General features: G+C 43.3%; 1 protein-coding gene across 1 annotated transcript in view; it reads left to right on the forward strand.

Annotated features, from left to right (window-relative positions):
- GMPR (guanosine monophosphate reductase) overlaps positions 1-16,170 on the forward strand; it is a 40,936-nt gene that overhangs the window by 7,949 nt on the left and 16,817 nt on the right. The window contains exons 5-7 of the mRNA XM_035316759.1: positions 6,071-6,152; positions 8,533-8,639; positions 14,188-14,230. Of these exons, the coding sequence (XP_035172650.1) occupies positions 6,071-6,152; positions 8,533-8,639; positions 14,188-14,230 (232 nt within the window). The remainder of the gene's footprint in view (positions 1-6,070; positions 6,153-8,532; positions 8,640-14,187; positions 14,231-16,170) is intronic.

A 16,170-nucleotide genomic window follows, 5' to 3' on the forward strand; every position in this document is an offset into this window, starting at 1 on the left:
TAAAAAAAAAAAAAAAAAAAAAAAAAAAAAAAAAGAGGGGGGAGATAAAACAAGAATATAAATAAATAAAAAGATAAAAGCCTGGCTTGAACCTTTTGTGTTCCAGACAAATATATGTGGACTGATATCCTTCTGAGAATACAGAGGGCAGCTCTATTCAGCTATCCTTTCAGTTCAGCAAGATGTTGACTGAGCCAAATGACGACTGTTTGATAACATGTTGGCATTGTCAGTCTTCCATTGCTGATAATTTCTGTGGGAATGCTCAGTGTGTGCTCTGATACAGCAGTCTGATGTTGGCATGGCAGGCGGGGTGGATCCAATTTTTCTGCTGCTCACATCCTCCTTCCCACACCAGATGCAACCTCTAATGATAAAGCGTGTAGGTTTATTCTGGTGATTCCAAGCTGAGGTTTGCTGTGGGAATGTGCCAACATTTCTGGTCAATTGAGGCCGATAGCTGTTTCCAGCTATTAGATCACTAGAAGGCAGCTAAACATAGATTAATCCTTGCTTATGATAAGAATCATAGGGGCATTGTGCAATTGTGGATGGGGTCATGAGGGAACAAAACAGTCCCTGCCAGAGCTTTTCGTGCCCCCTGTGTGGTGTTCCCATCCTTTCTCAGAGTGCTAATGCCATGCTTCTTGTAGCCCTTCTGCACTGAGAGTAGGATGTTTGCATCAGCATGGGACTGCTTGCATTAGAGCCCTACTTCTCCTGCTTGTTTCCCAGGGCTCTTGAAGGAATGAGTCTGAATTTGTTTCCATGGAATAGCAGAAATTCTCAAAGAAGAAGCCGAGTCTTAATGAGGCTACCAAACTTCCTTCACACCAGTGCAGCAAAAAAAAATTGTGTGCTTAGGCAACACTTTCCTACTCTTTCATGCCAACCATAAAACTTCACACACACAAAATAAATGCGGAGTAAAAATGGTCCTAAGTGCACAATCTGACCAGGTTCTATGGGGAACTGCATGTTCAAGCAGCTCAGGGAAGGTGATGTTCCTTCCTGCAATGTCAGAGGAAGGCAGTGTTCTTGCCTGCTGAACAGCGGTGGCACCGGAGAATGGAAGTGGTTTGGAATGCCTGGGGGCTTTTGAGTTAATGCTAATTAATAGGCATCCTTCAGCAGCTCCCAGCAGACATGGGAGCCTTTTTGGTACATCCATATTTCCCATGACGTTAGGGAGAGTTTTAGAAAGTTTGAAATGATAGTTGTGGGTATTTTGAGGTGGCTGCTTCATGTTCACAGCAGTAAGAGAAGGAGCTGTTTCCTTGCTTTGGGTCTGAGGTAGTGTCCCTAGTTATGTCATTACTCCAGTGTCTTTGGCTTGAGGTGTTGTGGGAGGAAGGGATCTTAAACAACAGAGTTTATCAAAAGAAACAAACACACCACAAACTGTCAAGAGTGGAGAGAAAATTGTGTCATCCCCTCGTACACCTCCCCACAGACTGCTGACTTTGCTGGCTGAGGGAACTCAACCAAGGTGAAGGCAGAGCTGTCAGTGCCAAAGTCAGTTATCATGCCCAAATTTTAGTCCAAGGTCCTTAAGACAATCTCATCCATTTCCCACATCTGTTAAACTACTTAGGTTCTCTGCTTCTGTGACTTAAGGTTATTCTTACTTCAGGTCTTGCCCTGACAGCACCACCTGCTTGAGCACATCTACAGCCCTGACCTGCTCAGTTGCCTTCTCTGACCGTGGCTCCTTTCTTTTAACATGGCTTAGTATGGCTCATGTTTTTCATCTCCTGCACAGGGATACACTTCCATTCCTAAAAGCATGCTAACGAACTTGGAGCTTTCAAAAACCTTCTGTTTTCCAAGGTCTGCAGAGTCCATGCAGTCCCTGAAAGTCTCAGATTCAGCTAGGCAGGCACACCTCTATCCCACCTCCAAACAAGGTTACCGCACAGTCTGCACCAAGATGGCCTTTTGAAGCTATTCCTGGCTGAAATGCAGGAGCTCATCTAGGCCCTTTTTTATCATACTCTGGAAGACGTGTCCTGCTGCTACCTGTTCTCTGGCTGCTTTGATGTCTGTGTGCTATGCCTGCAGTATGCTCTCTGCTGTTGTGGCTTTCAAACAAAAGGGTTAGCAGTTAAATACAAGGTATAAAAATAAAGGAGCTTTCTCATAGCTGAAAGTGATCTCCAGGACCTTGCAGGCTGTCTTGTTTGCTTTCCTCAGCATGACCATTCATTCCACAGTCAGCTGCAGTGCAGTACAAAACAGTAACCCAACCCCGGGTCTCAGGGAATATGTGCTCCCAGGGGCCATGTAATGGGCTCAGCTCTGAGGCTGAAATGTGATGTGCAAGGCAACTGTGATTAACGTGCTACTCTCTGGGGCTAATGCTCCGGTGTAGACGGAGAATGTGTCTTGTGTAACAGCTTTTCAAGAGCATGTTTTTCCTTTTTTTAAATACTTGCTTTTATAATCACGTTACCTTATTTTCTTCTGCCTGGCTCTAACAGAAGCTCTTTTCACTCCTGCCTTTCATACTGTTTTACAAAGATCAATTCCTCTGTGAAACACAAAGGATAGGGAACACAAACAGGGGCACAGAAAGACAGCATGACGACTTGCCTTAAATTACTCATTAGATTGAAGATGGAGGAAGAAGCAGAACTCAAGTTTCCTGAGTGCCCCACAGATGTGGCTCTGGTCCTCAGCATGAAGAGTAATGGTTCAGTGGAGCGTTCTGCTATAGCACAGCATCATGTGTTTGGGCTGTGCCTCACACTGAAGTCTAAGGCAAAATTTTAGCTGACATTCATGATAGAGGGACAGAGCCTTTTTTTACCATAAGTGTAGTCCACATGTATTAATGTAATTATTGGTGGTATGGTTCTTCCATTTTACTGGACGTCTGTTTAGCAAGCTAAGATATCCGTGCCAGCAAGCTTTGCCAAATATTTATCTTGATTTTTTCCATTTTGTAGTGTTCTCTGTTCATTACACAGAAAAAAAAACATGCTGAAGGGAGCAGAGAGTGTAACAGGAAGGAAAAGGTTGGGGCAGGAGCACGCTTGCAGAAGGAGAAGCAATCACAAGATGTGTGCCAGAGAGGGAGGCGAGCAGAATCACAAAGCAGGAGCAGCGAGAAACAGCATGGGCCAGAAACCATTGTTTCCTTTGGAGTCAGTAACTTCTCAGGGCCTCAGTGGAGGCAGAATTTGGCCAGAGGAAGCCATGCAGATGCCTCCCAGTTTATCTCTGCAACAAGCAGCAGAGTCAGTCCAGTCATGGTGTTTTCACCTGGCCTGGAGTCCCAGAGTAGGGGCCAGCTGGAATCCCGGGTCAAAGACAGGGATGCTGCCAAGGCTGTCTTGGGTCAGTCACAGCAATACTGAGTGCAGACACCCACCTGATGGCCAGCCTAGCAAGGGGCATCATCTCTCCATCTTACTGTAAAGCACCTCTTGCTTTAGTGGGTGGGAAGTGTCCTTTGGCAGTGTTCATGATAGTGTGGAGGCACAGACTGTGCTTTCCCCTCTAGGAAACAAGAAGAAAGTTTGAGAACTGTTGTCACAGTCTCTTCTCCCCAGCTTGATCCATTGCCATTTGTCAGCAGCCTTCAATCAGTGCAGCAGTGTTCCTGTCTTAGTCAGTGTGAGCTGATATTTATAGCAGGCTTTTATGAAGCACAGTATCAAATGCCTGACTGAAATTCAAAGGCACTACCCTACTGTGTTCACTAATTTTATATCTCTGTCAGAGAAGCTGTAGCCTTTATAATCCCGTTAGGTGAAATCTTGATCCTGTTAAAATCAGTAGTGAAACTCCCTTTGACTTTTCTGAGGCCAGGACATCCCTTGGGATTGACCCCCCAGTTCGGCCATCCTGGGTAGTGCTGGAATGAGCCGGGTTGATGCTCACTGAAACCTCACACTGAGGGATGGTACAGCTGAATGTCATCCCGAGCGTGGAAGGCCAGGCCCACAGCCAGGGTAATTTGCTGCTAATAACTGACCGCATTGAAAGCATGCTGGTTCACCTGACCTGCAGGGACTTCTCAGTTGCTACTGATGCTATTATTTTACTGCCAGGAGTGGCAAAGTTAGATTAGCAGTAGGGTAATTACGGGGGTATATCTCTATCTTGAAAGTCAGTTCTGCAGCAGATGAGTAATGCATTGGTACATTAAGATGAGTGTGGTTTTTGCTAATACAATACATTTACCAGTTACTAGGTTCCTTGACGGTTTCCCCAAATAGACTACAAAAAACATTGTCCATAGTGACTTCTTTGTACATGTTCCAATTACTTTACTTTCTATTGTTTAATTTTAAGGAGGTTTCATCTCTTTAGTCTCAACCTTTCTCCATGCACCTTCTCAGTTTTTTGTTTGATTGTTTTTTAATTTTGAGTAGTGTGGCTTTATCTTGCTGGTCAGCCTTCCTAAAGCTCTTTTGGCTCTACTCAGCTGTCATGCTGGCATCAGTGGTAAAACAACTATAGGTTTCATTGGAAGCAGGGTTCATCTGGATGTGAGAAAACAGCTTTCTCTGCTCTTCAGCTGTGATATTAGGGCCCTTTCACATGCAGATAGCTGTATCGCTCTGACAGTTTTTTTGTCCTCTCTGAGGTCTGGAAAAAGTATCTAAGAGAAGGAAGCCTGTCATCAGCATCTTGAAGCCTGCTATGCAGAGCTCTGCATCTTCCCTGAAAGTTTGTTAAGGATCTGCAGATTCAAAAAGACTGAAACCACTGGTGTGTGCATATGCATTCCAGGAAAAAAATGTGTAATGGGGACATAAGTGCTTTTTCCCTGCTAGGATGAGCATTTTGAATCAACATAGGCAGTTACAACATTCTCTAGCAGTAACTTAACATTAAACGTCTGGTTAGCATTTCTGAAGAGACAGTTTGACAACCCGCTGTGCTCTGCTAATAAGAAGACACTGCTGTTTAACTTAAGTATATATTTGATTCTCACTCTCGTGGAGCCCCTCTTTGCTTGTGCTTATTAATCTGTTGCATGTGATCCAATATTTCATCAAGTCACAATGTGCTGCATGCTATACGGTACAGGTGGTCACCTGCCTTCCCAGTGTAACCTGCTTCTCTAATGTAAGTGGCACGCTCTCTTGTCACCCCACCTTGGCATGTGCAACACTTAGTATAACAAATTGCCACTGAGCTGAAAGGAAGCGGCACTTAGCTGGAAACGCTGTACCTATTACACATTTCTTTATTTCCCGACAGCTCTCTTTTATTCTTTCTATTTTTTTTTAAATCAATATCATGCAGTTTGGAGAAAAGTTAAGTGGTCCTGTGTCATACACCACAAATTGCTGCCTAAAAGTATCATTGTTTTTTTAAGTGCCTCAGGTGGTGGCTTGCCAGCTGTTTCAGGCTAATGAAAGGGGGAAGTAAAATTCATTAAAAATAAATAAATGGTGAATTAGAAGCCAAAAATCAGTAAGTGGAGTATAGGCCTTGCCCACCATTCCCTGGGTGGTTACTGTTGACTTCAGCAGGTGTTTTGTTTCAATAAAAACTAGGCAAATATTAAGTAAGGACTACAGGATTTGCCTCCTGCTCTGCATATTAGTACTGTTACAAACACTTGCTAAGTCCTGAAATATTGTTATATATCTTTTTTTTTTTTTTCTGAAATGTTTTCTGAACATCTCTAGATCCTAAATTCATACCTCTACAAATGAATTGCCATCTCGATAACTGATTTAAATGGGTGATATGAGCAACTGGATACGTGTTCCATGCAGGTTTATCTTGTACAGTTTTTGCCAGTTAGGAACATGCTGTAGACAGGACAGACGTAGACATGTTACAGAGCTGAAATCCAAAGCAGATGGTTTTCAAACATCCTTTACAATTGAGGCTTACTGGACCAATTGTGAAATTGATTTGCCACCAGAACGTATGATCTGTTTAATGTCAGCAGCATGCACAGTGAACAATATGGTGAACTATATTCTTCCTGGCTATATAGCTCAACTAGTAAAAGATCTGGGTAGCAGTTTACAGTTCCACAATTAGTCTTTACTGCACTAGTCTTAAAATCTCCCATATGTGTGATATTGTTCCTTCTGTCTAGGCAGGCAATGTGGTGACAGGAGAGATGGTAGAAGAACTTATTCTTTCTGGAGCAGATATTATTAAAGTGGGTATTGGACCAGGTAAGTCAAATCCAGTCAAAAAAGGGTGGTTTATGGTAACATTCATGGAAGAATTGTCCAGATGGAACCCATTGTATAATGCTGCAGATTCTTGCTTGTCCATTAGGATTCCTAGACCCCCTCAGGTCAATAAAGTAACAATACCCTTGCCCACAGTTGATTTAAGAAGTGCATGGGCAGGGTGATGTTATGTACTACAATGTGTTAGATACTACATTTTCTGGAAATTGATACCTATTGCTGGAAGCACTGAGTTGCCTAAGGTGCCGACATAATCAGTGGTAATATGTTTAGGAACACTTTTTCCAACCTGTTGAAAAAAGAATGAGTCATCCCAGCTAAAGCTCAGAAGATACTGTGTTCAGAGTTATCTGCTTCTGCCAAGGAAAGATAGGTTTCTAAATAGCTTTTTGATTTGTGTTGTAAGCTGAGGTTGCACATATTGTCAATGTCTTCAACAGTGAAAAGTAAGTGTGAAGTATGGATAACATTGCCTCTACCTGTTAATACTGCCCAGAAGCTGTGATAGTCATTAATGCTATCAGTCACTATCTATTAATATATTAATATTGTCTATCACTGTAATATTCCTATGGATAAATGAGAGGACCATAAACTTCAGCCTTTTTCCTGCCATCCCTTCCCTAATACTGTTCTCTGATATGTAGTGCTATATGTCTTTCATTTTCTTGTCCCCCCCCCCCCCGTGTATTTGCTCATGTGCTCCGTTCTCTTGCCATTTCCTTCACAGGCTGCAGCTGGGGCTAGATTTAAACTGGCTGGCACATACCACTGACAGTATAGCTGTGATCAGCCAATGCAGTGCAGATGAATTGTTTACTCTATATTGGCAAATGGTTATGGACCATGAATGGATAAATTGAGCACAGCAAATGATGTAATGAAGGTTGCAGTTGCGCCTAGGAAGACAGCAAACAGCAATAACTACTGCAGAACAGCTGAAGAGTAAGCAACAGAGATGTTCTGGTGCAATTGTCACAGGAAAGTTCAGATATAAAAGAAGAAATAGAGTTTATAGCCTCACAGTAGAAGCAGTTAGGAGTAAATGTTGCATAGTCCTCCCTGGAGACCTGCCAGAACAGCTCTCTACGCATGGACCAACCAAAAATGCAGGTAGCAGGTGTTCCTCACAGAAGATCAGCTGTTGAGACTCTCTCCCAGATAACAGTCCACCTTTTGGAATATGGCAATAATTTATCATAAAGCATTAGGAATGTAAGTACATACTTACTCTGTGGAGATTATCATAAAATTAATTTTCATCCTACTTTGCAGAAATATGTCTGTGTTTACACCTGGTCAGTTCTTTGAAAGATCATTGGAAACTTTTACTTTACTGATTGTTTAAGTGCACCTGGATAACAGTTGGGTGAAGAGATTTCACTGCATTTAGTTTATAATCTGTTTTCTTGTTATCATGCAGACCTTTATGGCCCATATCCTAAATGATAAGACCTGGACTGAGAAAAAGTAGTCCTCATTTTGACTTCTAGTTTGACTAGAAAAGTGGAGAAGGAATTCCAAAAGGTCTATAGCCATGTTATCATGTTAAGCTGTGCTTGAAGTGGGGTTTTTGAATATATGCCTTTATTTTTATATATTTATACCTATTTATATATCTATACATGCACCATGTATGTATATATAATGTAGTGTAATAAGAAAATATAATTAGTGAATTTCCTGTAATGTTACACTCTACAGCTTTCTGGTTATTATTTATCTTGGTTTTTAAATGCTGTGTGATGATTTACTTCTATTCCCACCTACTGTGATCAACCAAATATTTCTGCTTTAAATGTAAAGCTAAAGGTAGATTTCTCTTGCTTGTGGAAAATCTCCACACACACACACACACACAGAGAAGAGAAAAGCACAGATTTTTTTTGTGAGAATTATTTTTAAAAAACATGTAGAAAAGAGATAAAGAGAAATATTTATTGGAAGTAATATTCAGATATTAAAAGCTGCTGCTAAGCCTCACTGAAGCTGAGACTCTGGTCCCTGTGCCCCCCTCCTCTGTAGGCACGTCGGTCAGATTGTCTTTCCCATGATGCAGTAATTCCCTCAGCAGGAAACATGGATGAGACCTAAACTGGTAATTGGGGCCCTGGAGAAGAAGGAGTAGTGTTAGTCGCCTTGATTACAGATCCCATGAACTGGTGTGACAGCATTTCAAAAACGAATTTTCTATGTGTGCCTTTCATCCACAAGGAGCTAACATTTGCAATAGAGACTTCATGAAGGGAAAAATAATATAGATAGAACCACATTTTTTTTCCACAAGACTAAGAAAACAAGCTGTTTCTTTCCTGTCAGCCTAACCGGCTGTGTTTTTTCCTCTTGTTTTCTTGTCTAGGTTCCGTGTGTACCACTCGGATTAAGACAGGGGTGGGCTATCCCCAGCTAAGTGCTGTTATTGAGTGTGCAGACTCAGCACATGGCTTGAAAGGACATATCATCTCTGTAAGTAAATAACATCTGCTCTCAGATTCCCACTGTGCAAACTGTTGTGGAATAGGAGGATCAAACAGTCCGGTACCCTGCATGTTAAAGGCTATCTTACTCTCCTCTCCCGTTGACCCTTATACTAGCTCCAAGGTAGTCAGTGGAGGTTTAAATGTAAAGGAAACAACTCGCTGTAATGTTTAAAAAGACTTGGGCACCTCACTCCTGTTTGTTTCCTGTTTGGAAAGTGGCTGCTTACTCCCTGAATGGAGTATGTTGCTACGTGAACAGAATAAGAAGCTTGATAGTGTTCTCATATTGAAGCAAACGGTACTCCTTCCTATGAGAGACTTCTGAAAAATGAGTGAAATGTAAACATGGCTTTCCCCAGAGAGTGGGACTGAGTGACAGGCAGGCAGTAGAGGGGAGTACAAGATGAAATAATACGTGCCCATTTATGCCCTGGTAGCTGGATGGATTCAGATAGCAACTTCACAGAGCTCTTTTTGCAAAAACAGGAGCTTTTCAGAGGTGGGTCTGGGTGAGCACAGCTGGCACATTTGCTACTGATGTTCTCGCAAAGCCCTGGGGAAATATTGAACCTGTGGAGAAGAAAGAGGGTACAGGTGCATTGCCTGCTTATGGCAGCTTCCAGCCTACCAGCAAGACCAGACTCGCCTCACGTGGAAAAAGTAAATCTGTCAGCATGGTCTCAGACTGACTGCTGCAGCCTACAGCACCCAAAAGTCCTTTGTGCTTCGGCATGCCCAGCCACTGGCATGCCCCTGACTGTGTCAGGCTCACAGAGTCTCTCTGCAGGCTGTCTGTAAGGCAGCGGGTTACAGGGAAGGTGCACGGGATAACCAGCGTGCTGTGATCACAGGTACCTTTATGGTCAGCACTCTCCCTCTGTGGCCCTAGGAGAGACCACATGGTGAATTTTAGATCTACTGCCAAGTGAAATCACTTGGAAGGCTTGGATTTGTTTGACCAGGTTGTGACTGGTGCCCTTGTGAGGAAGCGTGTATTGTTGAGGAAGGAGGGGAAGGGAGAAAACAAACTGATTGTGGGTAGGCAAAGGGCCTGACTATATTTCTTGGAGGTATGGGTATAGTGGAGCAGGAAAACAGGTATGTGGTACAGTCAAATCTCCCTTCTCTTTATTGTTACTGCATGTACATTCTCCCCTCTCCCTGACTCCCCCATATGAGCTTTGCAGAAAAAAAAAAGAAAAGCAGTCTGTGATTTTATGAGTTGGGCAGTATTACAAATGTTGATGCCTGTAGCAGACGGTTGGATATGTGTGCAAGAGAGCATGAAAGACTGACTCATTACTATAAAGGCTGGATAACTGTCTGTGTCATCCTAGTAGTACTGCTCAGAAACACATCCCCGTTTTGCAATAATAATTTTCTGCTAGCAGCTCTCAGAAGAATGTTATTATCCCGATTTCCAAGAAGATATGGAGTGTGTATTTAAACTGTGTTGAAAAATCGGATGGTTCTGTGTGTTTCCTCCTCTCATCTCTTGCATTAGAGGCGGATCAGTTCCTCACCTGCTTGAATTACATAGGTTTCAGTAAGCCCACACCTAATAACTCCCTAACCATTACAGGGGGGATATAGGAGGGCAATTTAATAGCTGTCTGCTACAATTTCTGGTGCAAGAGAATTACCTTCAGCCATACCTGGAGTCTCTAACACCACTGGAACTTCTCTTTCACCCAAGCTAGTGAGACTAGAGCAAGGGTTGAGGGTATTATGCCTAAATTATGGAGTGTACAGATAGACATCAGTGTTCTTATTGGAAAAGAAGGCTGGACTGCATGGTCATTGCCACAACTCTGGCAGAGGTTTTACAAAAGAGAGGTACCCTCCCGAGGGGAGACACCAAATGGGAGCAAATTAAGTATATAACTGGGGCTAGAGGCAACAAGCAAACATGGCATCCCTCAAAATATCTTGCTACTGCCATTATGTAGATTCAGGAAGGGGCACACCCTGTCTGAGCCAAAGGAGACCTCTACAGGCAGAGTATTACCACAGACATCTACATCAATTAGGCAGGAGGAAATATGTCCAACTATTCTTCTTCTGTGTTTTTTTTTTTTTTTTTTTTAATTAATATTGAAGCGTCAGGAACAATGTGCAGGGCTCAAAGCCTACCAGCTGTCCTTCGTGTGCGTTATAGCTGATGGTGTGGTATGTGTTTGTCTCCAAGAGAGCACCCCAAGGGTGCTTTCTTGCATTTCCTTCTGTCGTGTCCACTAACTTCATCAAATTGCTCCTTTTTAATGTTAGTTATGAAGGGAAGTCCCGCTCACAAAATGAGACAGCCACAGTGCTGAGCACAGTATGAGCACCACAGGGAACACAGAGCACTTGAAGCCCATTCCCCAGCAGCTCTGCTGGGATGGCAGCACAGACTGGGATTTAAAACATGTTTGTGCTACTGAAGTGATCATGTATGCTTTTTGGAGCTGATAGGTTGACAAAGGTGACAATTTTTAGGCAAACATGATAGTCTGAGTGCCTACAGTCACGGAGAAGGGGGAGGTGAAATCGTAGAAGTTACTTTCCTCGCGCTAAATTATCTTTACCACTCAAAGGTCTCCTCAGAAATGAATCTTTCATGGCTCACTGAAAAAGGAGAGGAAACCCCACCTAAAATACAGGCACTGTTTCTGTCCTGCGCTACTTGTCTGGGAGCCAATAGTCTCATTTTTTGTTCTCGCTAATTCATTGGCTTTGAGAAAGTGCAGCAGTGAGTTACAGGCCATTTAACTGGAAAATGCCTTTAGAAACGCCCTACTTGGGATAAAGTTTCTGTTTCTTGTAGGTCAGAGAACTGCTCTGCTGGACAGAGAGGCAGTCATGTGTTCTAGTAAGCCAGCAATGTGGAGAATGGAAAGCAGCCTTGCATGTGTTCCCTCTCGTCAGGCCATCTTTTGATAGGGATCCCTATTTCCCCTTCACCCTGCACGGATGATGGGTCATCAGCGGTAAGGGAAAAGGATGACTAAGAGGTTCTTCACCCAGCTGCTGCCATACCACCTCTTCTTCCACACAGAACATTTTCCATACAGAAGCACGCCCAGCATGTGTAGTTCAGAATAAAGCAGCATATGTATTGTTTCTACTGCCGTACCACATACTTTATATATCATCTGCATAATAAATAGCTGTCTGCTGATTTCTGCAGTAACGGCTAATTATACTGTTTATAATAAAGGTTGCTTGAAACATACATGTCATATTTATAAACTTTTTATGTATAGTTGCAAATTATATTCAACCAGTTCATACTTTTTTTTTTTTCATCCTCTGTTTTTCCTCAGGGTAAATTTTGGTGTTGTAAAATGGTCTGTCTGTTCTGAGAACAGGAGTGGGGAAAACAGCATAATTTTAGCCACGTTAAAATCATTCTGTTGACTGAAAAGCTGTTTTCCCCTCTCCTTCAGCTCAGCAGCCTGTTGTCTCAGAAGTGTGCCCTCTACAGGGCCGATGGAAACCCTTTCCAGTAGGCCTACTTTAGGGTAATGCCAGTTTTCCTGAATTCACATGGGGGTTTAAGGTAGAGGCTGAGCTGCGACAAGCCCCATGACTGTAGCCCAGCAGTCCCTACAGGTCATTTTGACTCCAGACCCAGGCCCCTGCTGGACCTGGCTGAACGGCAAGGGGAACCTTCCCAGACTGAATAGAGCAGAAGCATGCTCTTACTCTCTAAAGAGAGTGCTTGGTTTTTCACATGTAATCAAGTGTTTTAATGCATCTAGCTTTATTACATAGCATCTTCTGGCATAACTGCTTAGTATGTCCCTTTTGTTTCTGTGAAACACTGTCATTTAATGCTTTTATGAAGGAAGTGGAGACATTACAGATGAAGAATCTCATCCTTGGTTACTTTCACCTGAAATGGTAACACCTGAGCCTTTGGGAAAGTTTCTTAATCTGCCCAGATTTTTGTAATTTAGTGATGTTCTAAGGGAGTTTTTGGAAGCCAATGATTAACAATGACACAGCATGATACCCTATCCTTGTGAAAGCATGAAGCCTCCATCACTGCCACTACTGGGTTAATTATAAAAGTCAGACACTGAGCCACCCAACAAGAACAGACAGAAACCCATCTACCAGAGAGCATTTGTAGCCTGCCTGTCTCAGTCAGACAGTAAGAGTCAGGCAAATTTCTGACACTGTTCTTTGAAGATTATTAGACCCCTCTTTCTACCTCTGCTGTTCCTCCCCTGACACATGCACACACACACACTCACACCCTCCTCCTGGCTCTGACAGGCTTGTCAGAGGGAGAGAATTGCACAAGCAGAGCCCTTAACAGGAGAGAGAGATTCAGCTGTCAGCCCAGCACTCATTTCTGGAGCTGACAGCAAGAGTGTCTAGCTCAACAAAAAGCATAATGTGCTAGAGGTTATCAGCAAATGAAATAAAAGCCTTGAAGCCTCTATTAGGCACTGTTTCCAGTGGGATGCCCTTTGAAAAGCCACTCATTTTCAGATCCACCTGCTCAGTTTGTGTCTGAATCCTTTTCTGTGCACAGAGGGGTTCTAACACTCAGTCCCACTGCCAGCTACCCATGAAAGTTGGCTCTAAAATGGCTGATGGTGGGGGATGCTGGCTGTGCACAGCCGCAGGTCATGCACAGGCATGTATTTCTGCCAACAGGGAGGTGAAACAACATGAAGCAACCATATAGTCTGGGGAGCAGATTCAAAAGCAGGAAGCCTGTCGGCAGTCTGCAAAGAACCCTGATCTTCAAAGAAATGAGGAGCTCTCTTGTTACAGTGCAGGGGAAAAGGATCTTTCATCTGATCTTCAGACCCTTACAAAAACCTAAAGAGCCATAGCACATGAGCTCTTCTATGTGCCTTCCTTTTTTTACAGCCCTATCACACATACCGAACTTCCCGCCCCTCAACCAAAACACCCTCACCAGCCACATTGCTCTGCACTGAAACTGAAACACAGTTATAAAATTCTAAAACCAGTAGCAAACAGTGAGAAGTATGATGAGAGATTAATTTTCACTTACCAAAGATTAGATTACTCAATTTGCTTAAAGATTATCAGATCAAAATCCATCATATCTGATGCTATATTTCCTCATTCCTCCTACTGTGACCTTTTAATGTAGTGTAAACTGCTGAGAAAGTTATTTTAAATGTCTGGTGGTTCATGGTAGGGGTTTGTGGTACTTCTGTATCACACATCCTTTCGTTAAAATGGCAGGGAATGATTCAGATCATAACAGAGGTTTTTTTGTTTGTTTTGTTTTGTTTTCCAGTTTTGGGGATTTAGGAAATGTTTATCAGGGATTTGCGTTGCTGCTGTTCCAGTGGTATTATCAATAGACTACACAAGTAGAGTAAATGAGCTTAAAGGAGGAAAGCGGTAGAAAGGGTAATATGAATTCCCTAAAAACTCAGCTAAAATGATGTGTACCAGTGATGCAGCCAGCTCTCGACATGCTGTTCCTGAGGAGGGGCCATTCGGCTGGAGGTCACGGAGTGCCAATGCTCACTGGGTCCCTTCTTCTTTTCTTTATGCAGGATGGAGGATGCAGCTGCCCAGGAGATGTCGCCAAAGCGTTTGGTAAGGACAATGTTTAGGGCCACCAGTTATACCCGGCGTGACTCTAGCACAGTCAGCAATGATGCAGGAGTCAATTTGACCCTGAATGTGTGTGTAATCAGCAATAGGTAACATTTGTTCCTGTGGGTGACTGCAGTGAAATTAATACACCAGACATGAATTTGCTCTTTGGACTAGGCAGTCCAAATTCTGCCCAGCAAAAGCATACAGTGGTCGAAGTCCTATTTAGAAACTATCTGCCAGGTGTGCATAAGATACAGCCACTGGGACAGTAATACAAAGAAAACTGATAAGGATTTCTTCTGAGTAGGGTTCAAAGCAGGTTGTAACACTGCCAAATCTGCCTGACCTGAGCCTGGATGAATGAAGAGATGCTGGAATGTGTGTTGGAGAGAAGAACAAAAGAAAAAGGCAGGCCAGATTCCCCAGAGATGTTCTTGGGATCAGCTATCCACTTGAAGAGATGAGATTTTATTTATACTGTATCTCTTAGAGCCGAGCAGATGTCTAAAACATCCAAGTTAATAATTAACAGGCTTTGCTCTCGTGCCAATAGCTTCAGTAAATTGCACCAGCTTTTGCTGATAAAACAGAGAATTTAATCTGTATTTTCTGCTGGGTATGAAAGTTACATCAGTGTGGGGGGTCAATGTCGCGATTGTCACTTAGCCAGAACATTGTTGCTGCTTTTCATGTGAACAAGGGAGTAAATGCATCCTGAGCTGACAGGACACTTAAAGATACTCTGCCAAAATATCAGACCCTCTGGAGATGTCACGGTAGGGTAGTGCCCAGAATACAGGACAGCACAGTCTCTCATTTAGATTTCAGGGTGGTACAATAGCAGGCAGAGCATATTATGATACAGAACTCTGCTCAGCAAGAAGCTTTGCAAGCATGGAAAGGAAGGTCAGGCCTAAACTGAAGTTACAAACCTGCCAAGAAAAAAAAAAAAATCGAGCCTCCTGGAAATCTTGAAGCTGAAATCTGTCACCAAGTTTGCTGACAGCTCCTGGTTTTAGACAGACCAGATGACAAGGAAGATGTAACTAGGGGATTTTAAGTACTACCCACACTACCAACAAGGAATTGGCTCTACCACAGGATTTCACAGGCCCCTGTATTACCCCGTGGGTGATGTGATGTAGGGATCGATACTTTCAGCTGGGCCATTCTGACATAACTGAACGGCAGCATCCACCCTCTGACAACAAGACTGTGTGAAAAAAACACCCAGCCTCTCTTCAGCTCAGGCCAGCCCACTCTGACATCCTGCTGCCTGCAGTGAGGGCTGTGTTCGGTCTGGCTTCCTCTGGCTCCTCAGCTCGTCGTGGTTCGTGCTGGTGTCGCCAGCACGTCGTGAACCAGCATTGCAATCTCACTGCGTTCCGAGCTGCCTGCACAGAAACCTGGCCTTGGAAAAGGTCTGTCTTCAGCAAGAGCATTCCCAGGAGTCAGAACAACAGGAAGCAACTTCAAAGTCTTTTAGATGTTTTCCTTTGTAATGTTTATAGCAAGTCTGAAGGGTCCCTTTAATCTCTTTGGGCTATGCTGAACACAGGCTTATTTGAAACCCGTTTAAGGACAGGTTCTGGCCTTGCTGTTCATCAGGTGGTGCTGGGATTCACAGCGGTATGCTTGAATGGTACCACAGATTGTCCCTGGCAGGGGAAGAGCATTAGAAACCTAAGACTGTGCAGGCAGTAGTTGTACTCTCAGAGTAGGCCAGACAAATGAGTGTGACCTGTGTGCCTAGGACAAAAGGCAAGGAGCAGAGAAACTGAAGTTAGGGGACAAAAATGCGTGGAGTTGCAGATGCTTTGGGAAAGACCGCTGGAATTCCAGAATTGCTGCATAGAAACTGTGTATGGATTTGGGAAGGTGAAGATGACACTGCTATCTGGGTATTGGAGATGATAATGGAAAAGATATGGGTTGGT

This window comes from Oxyura jamaicensis, chromosome 2 (assembly GCF_011077185.1).
Source record: "Oxyura jamaicensis isolate SHBP4307 breed ruddy duck chromosome 2, BPBGC_Ojam_1.0, whole genome shotgun sequence".
NCBI classification, from domain to species: Eukaryota; Metazoa; Chordata; class Aves; order Anseriformes; family Anatidae; genus Oxyura; species Oxyura jamaicensis.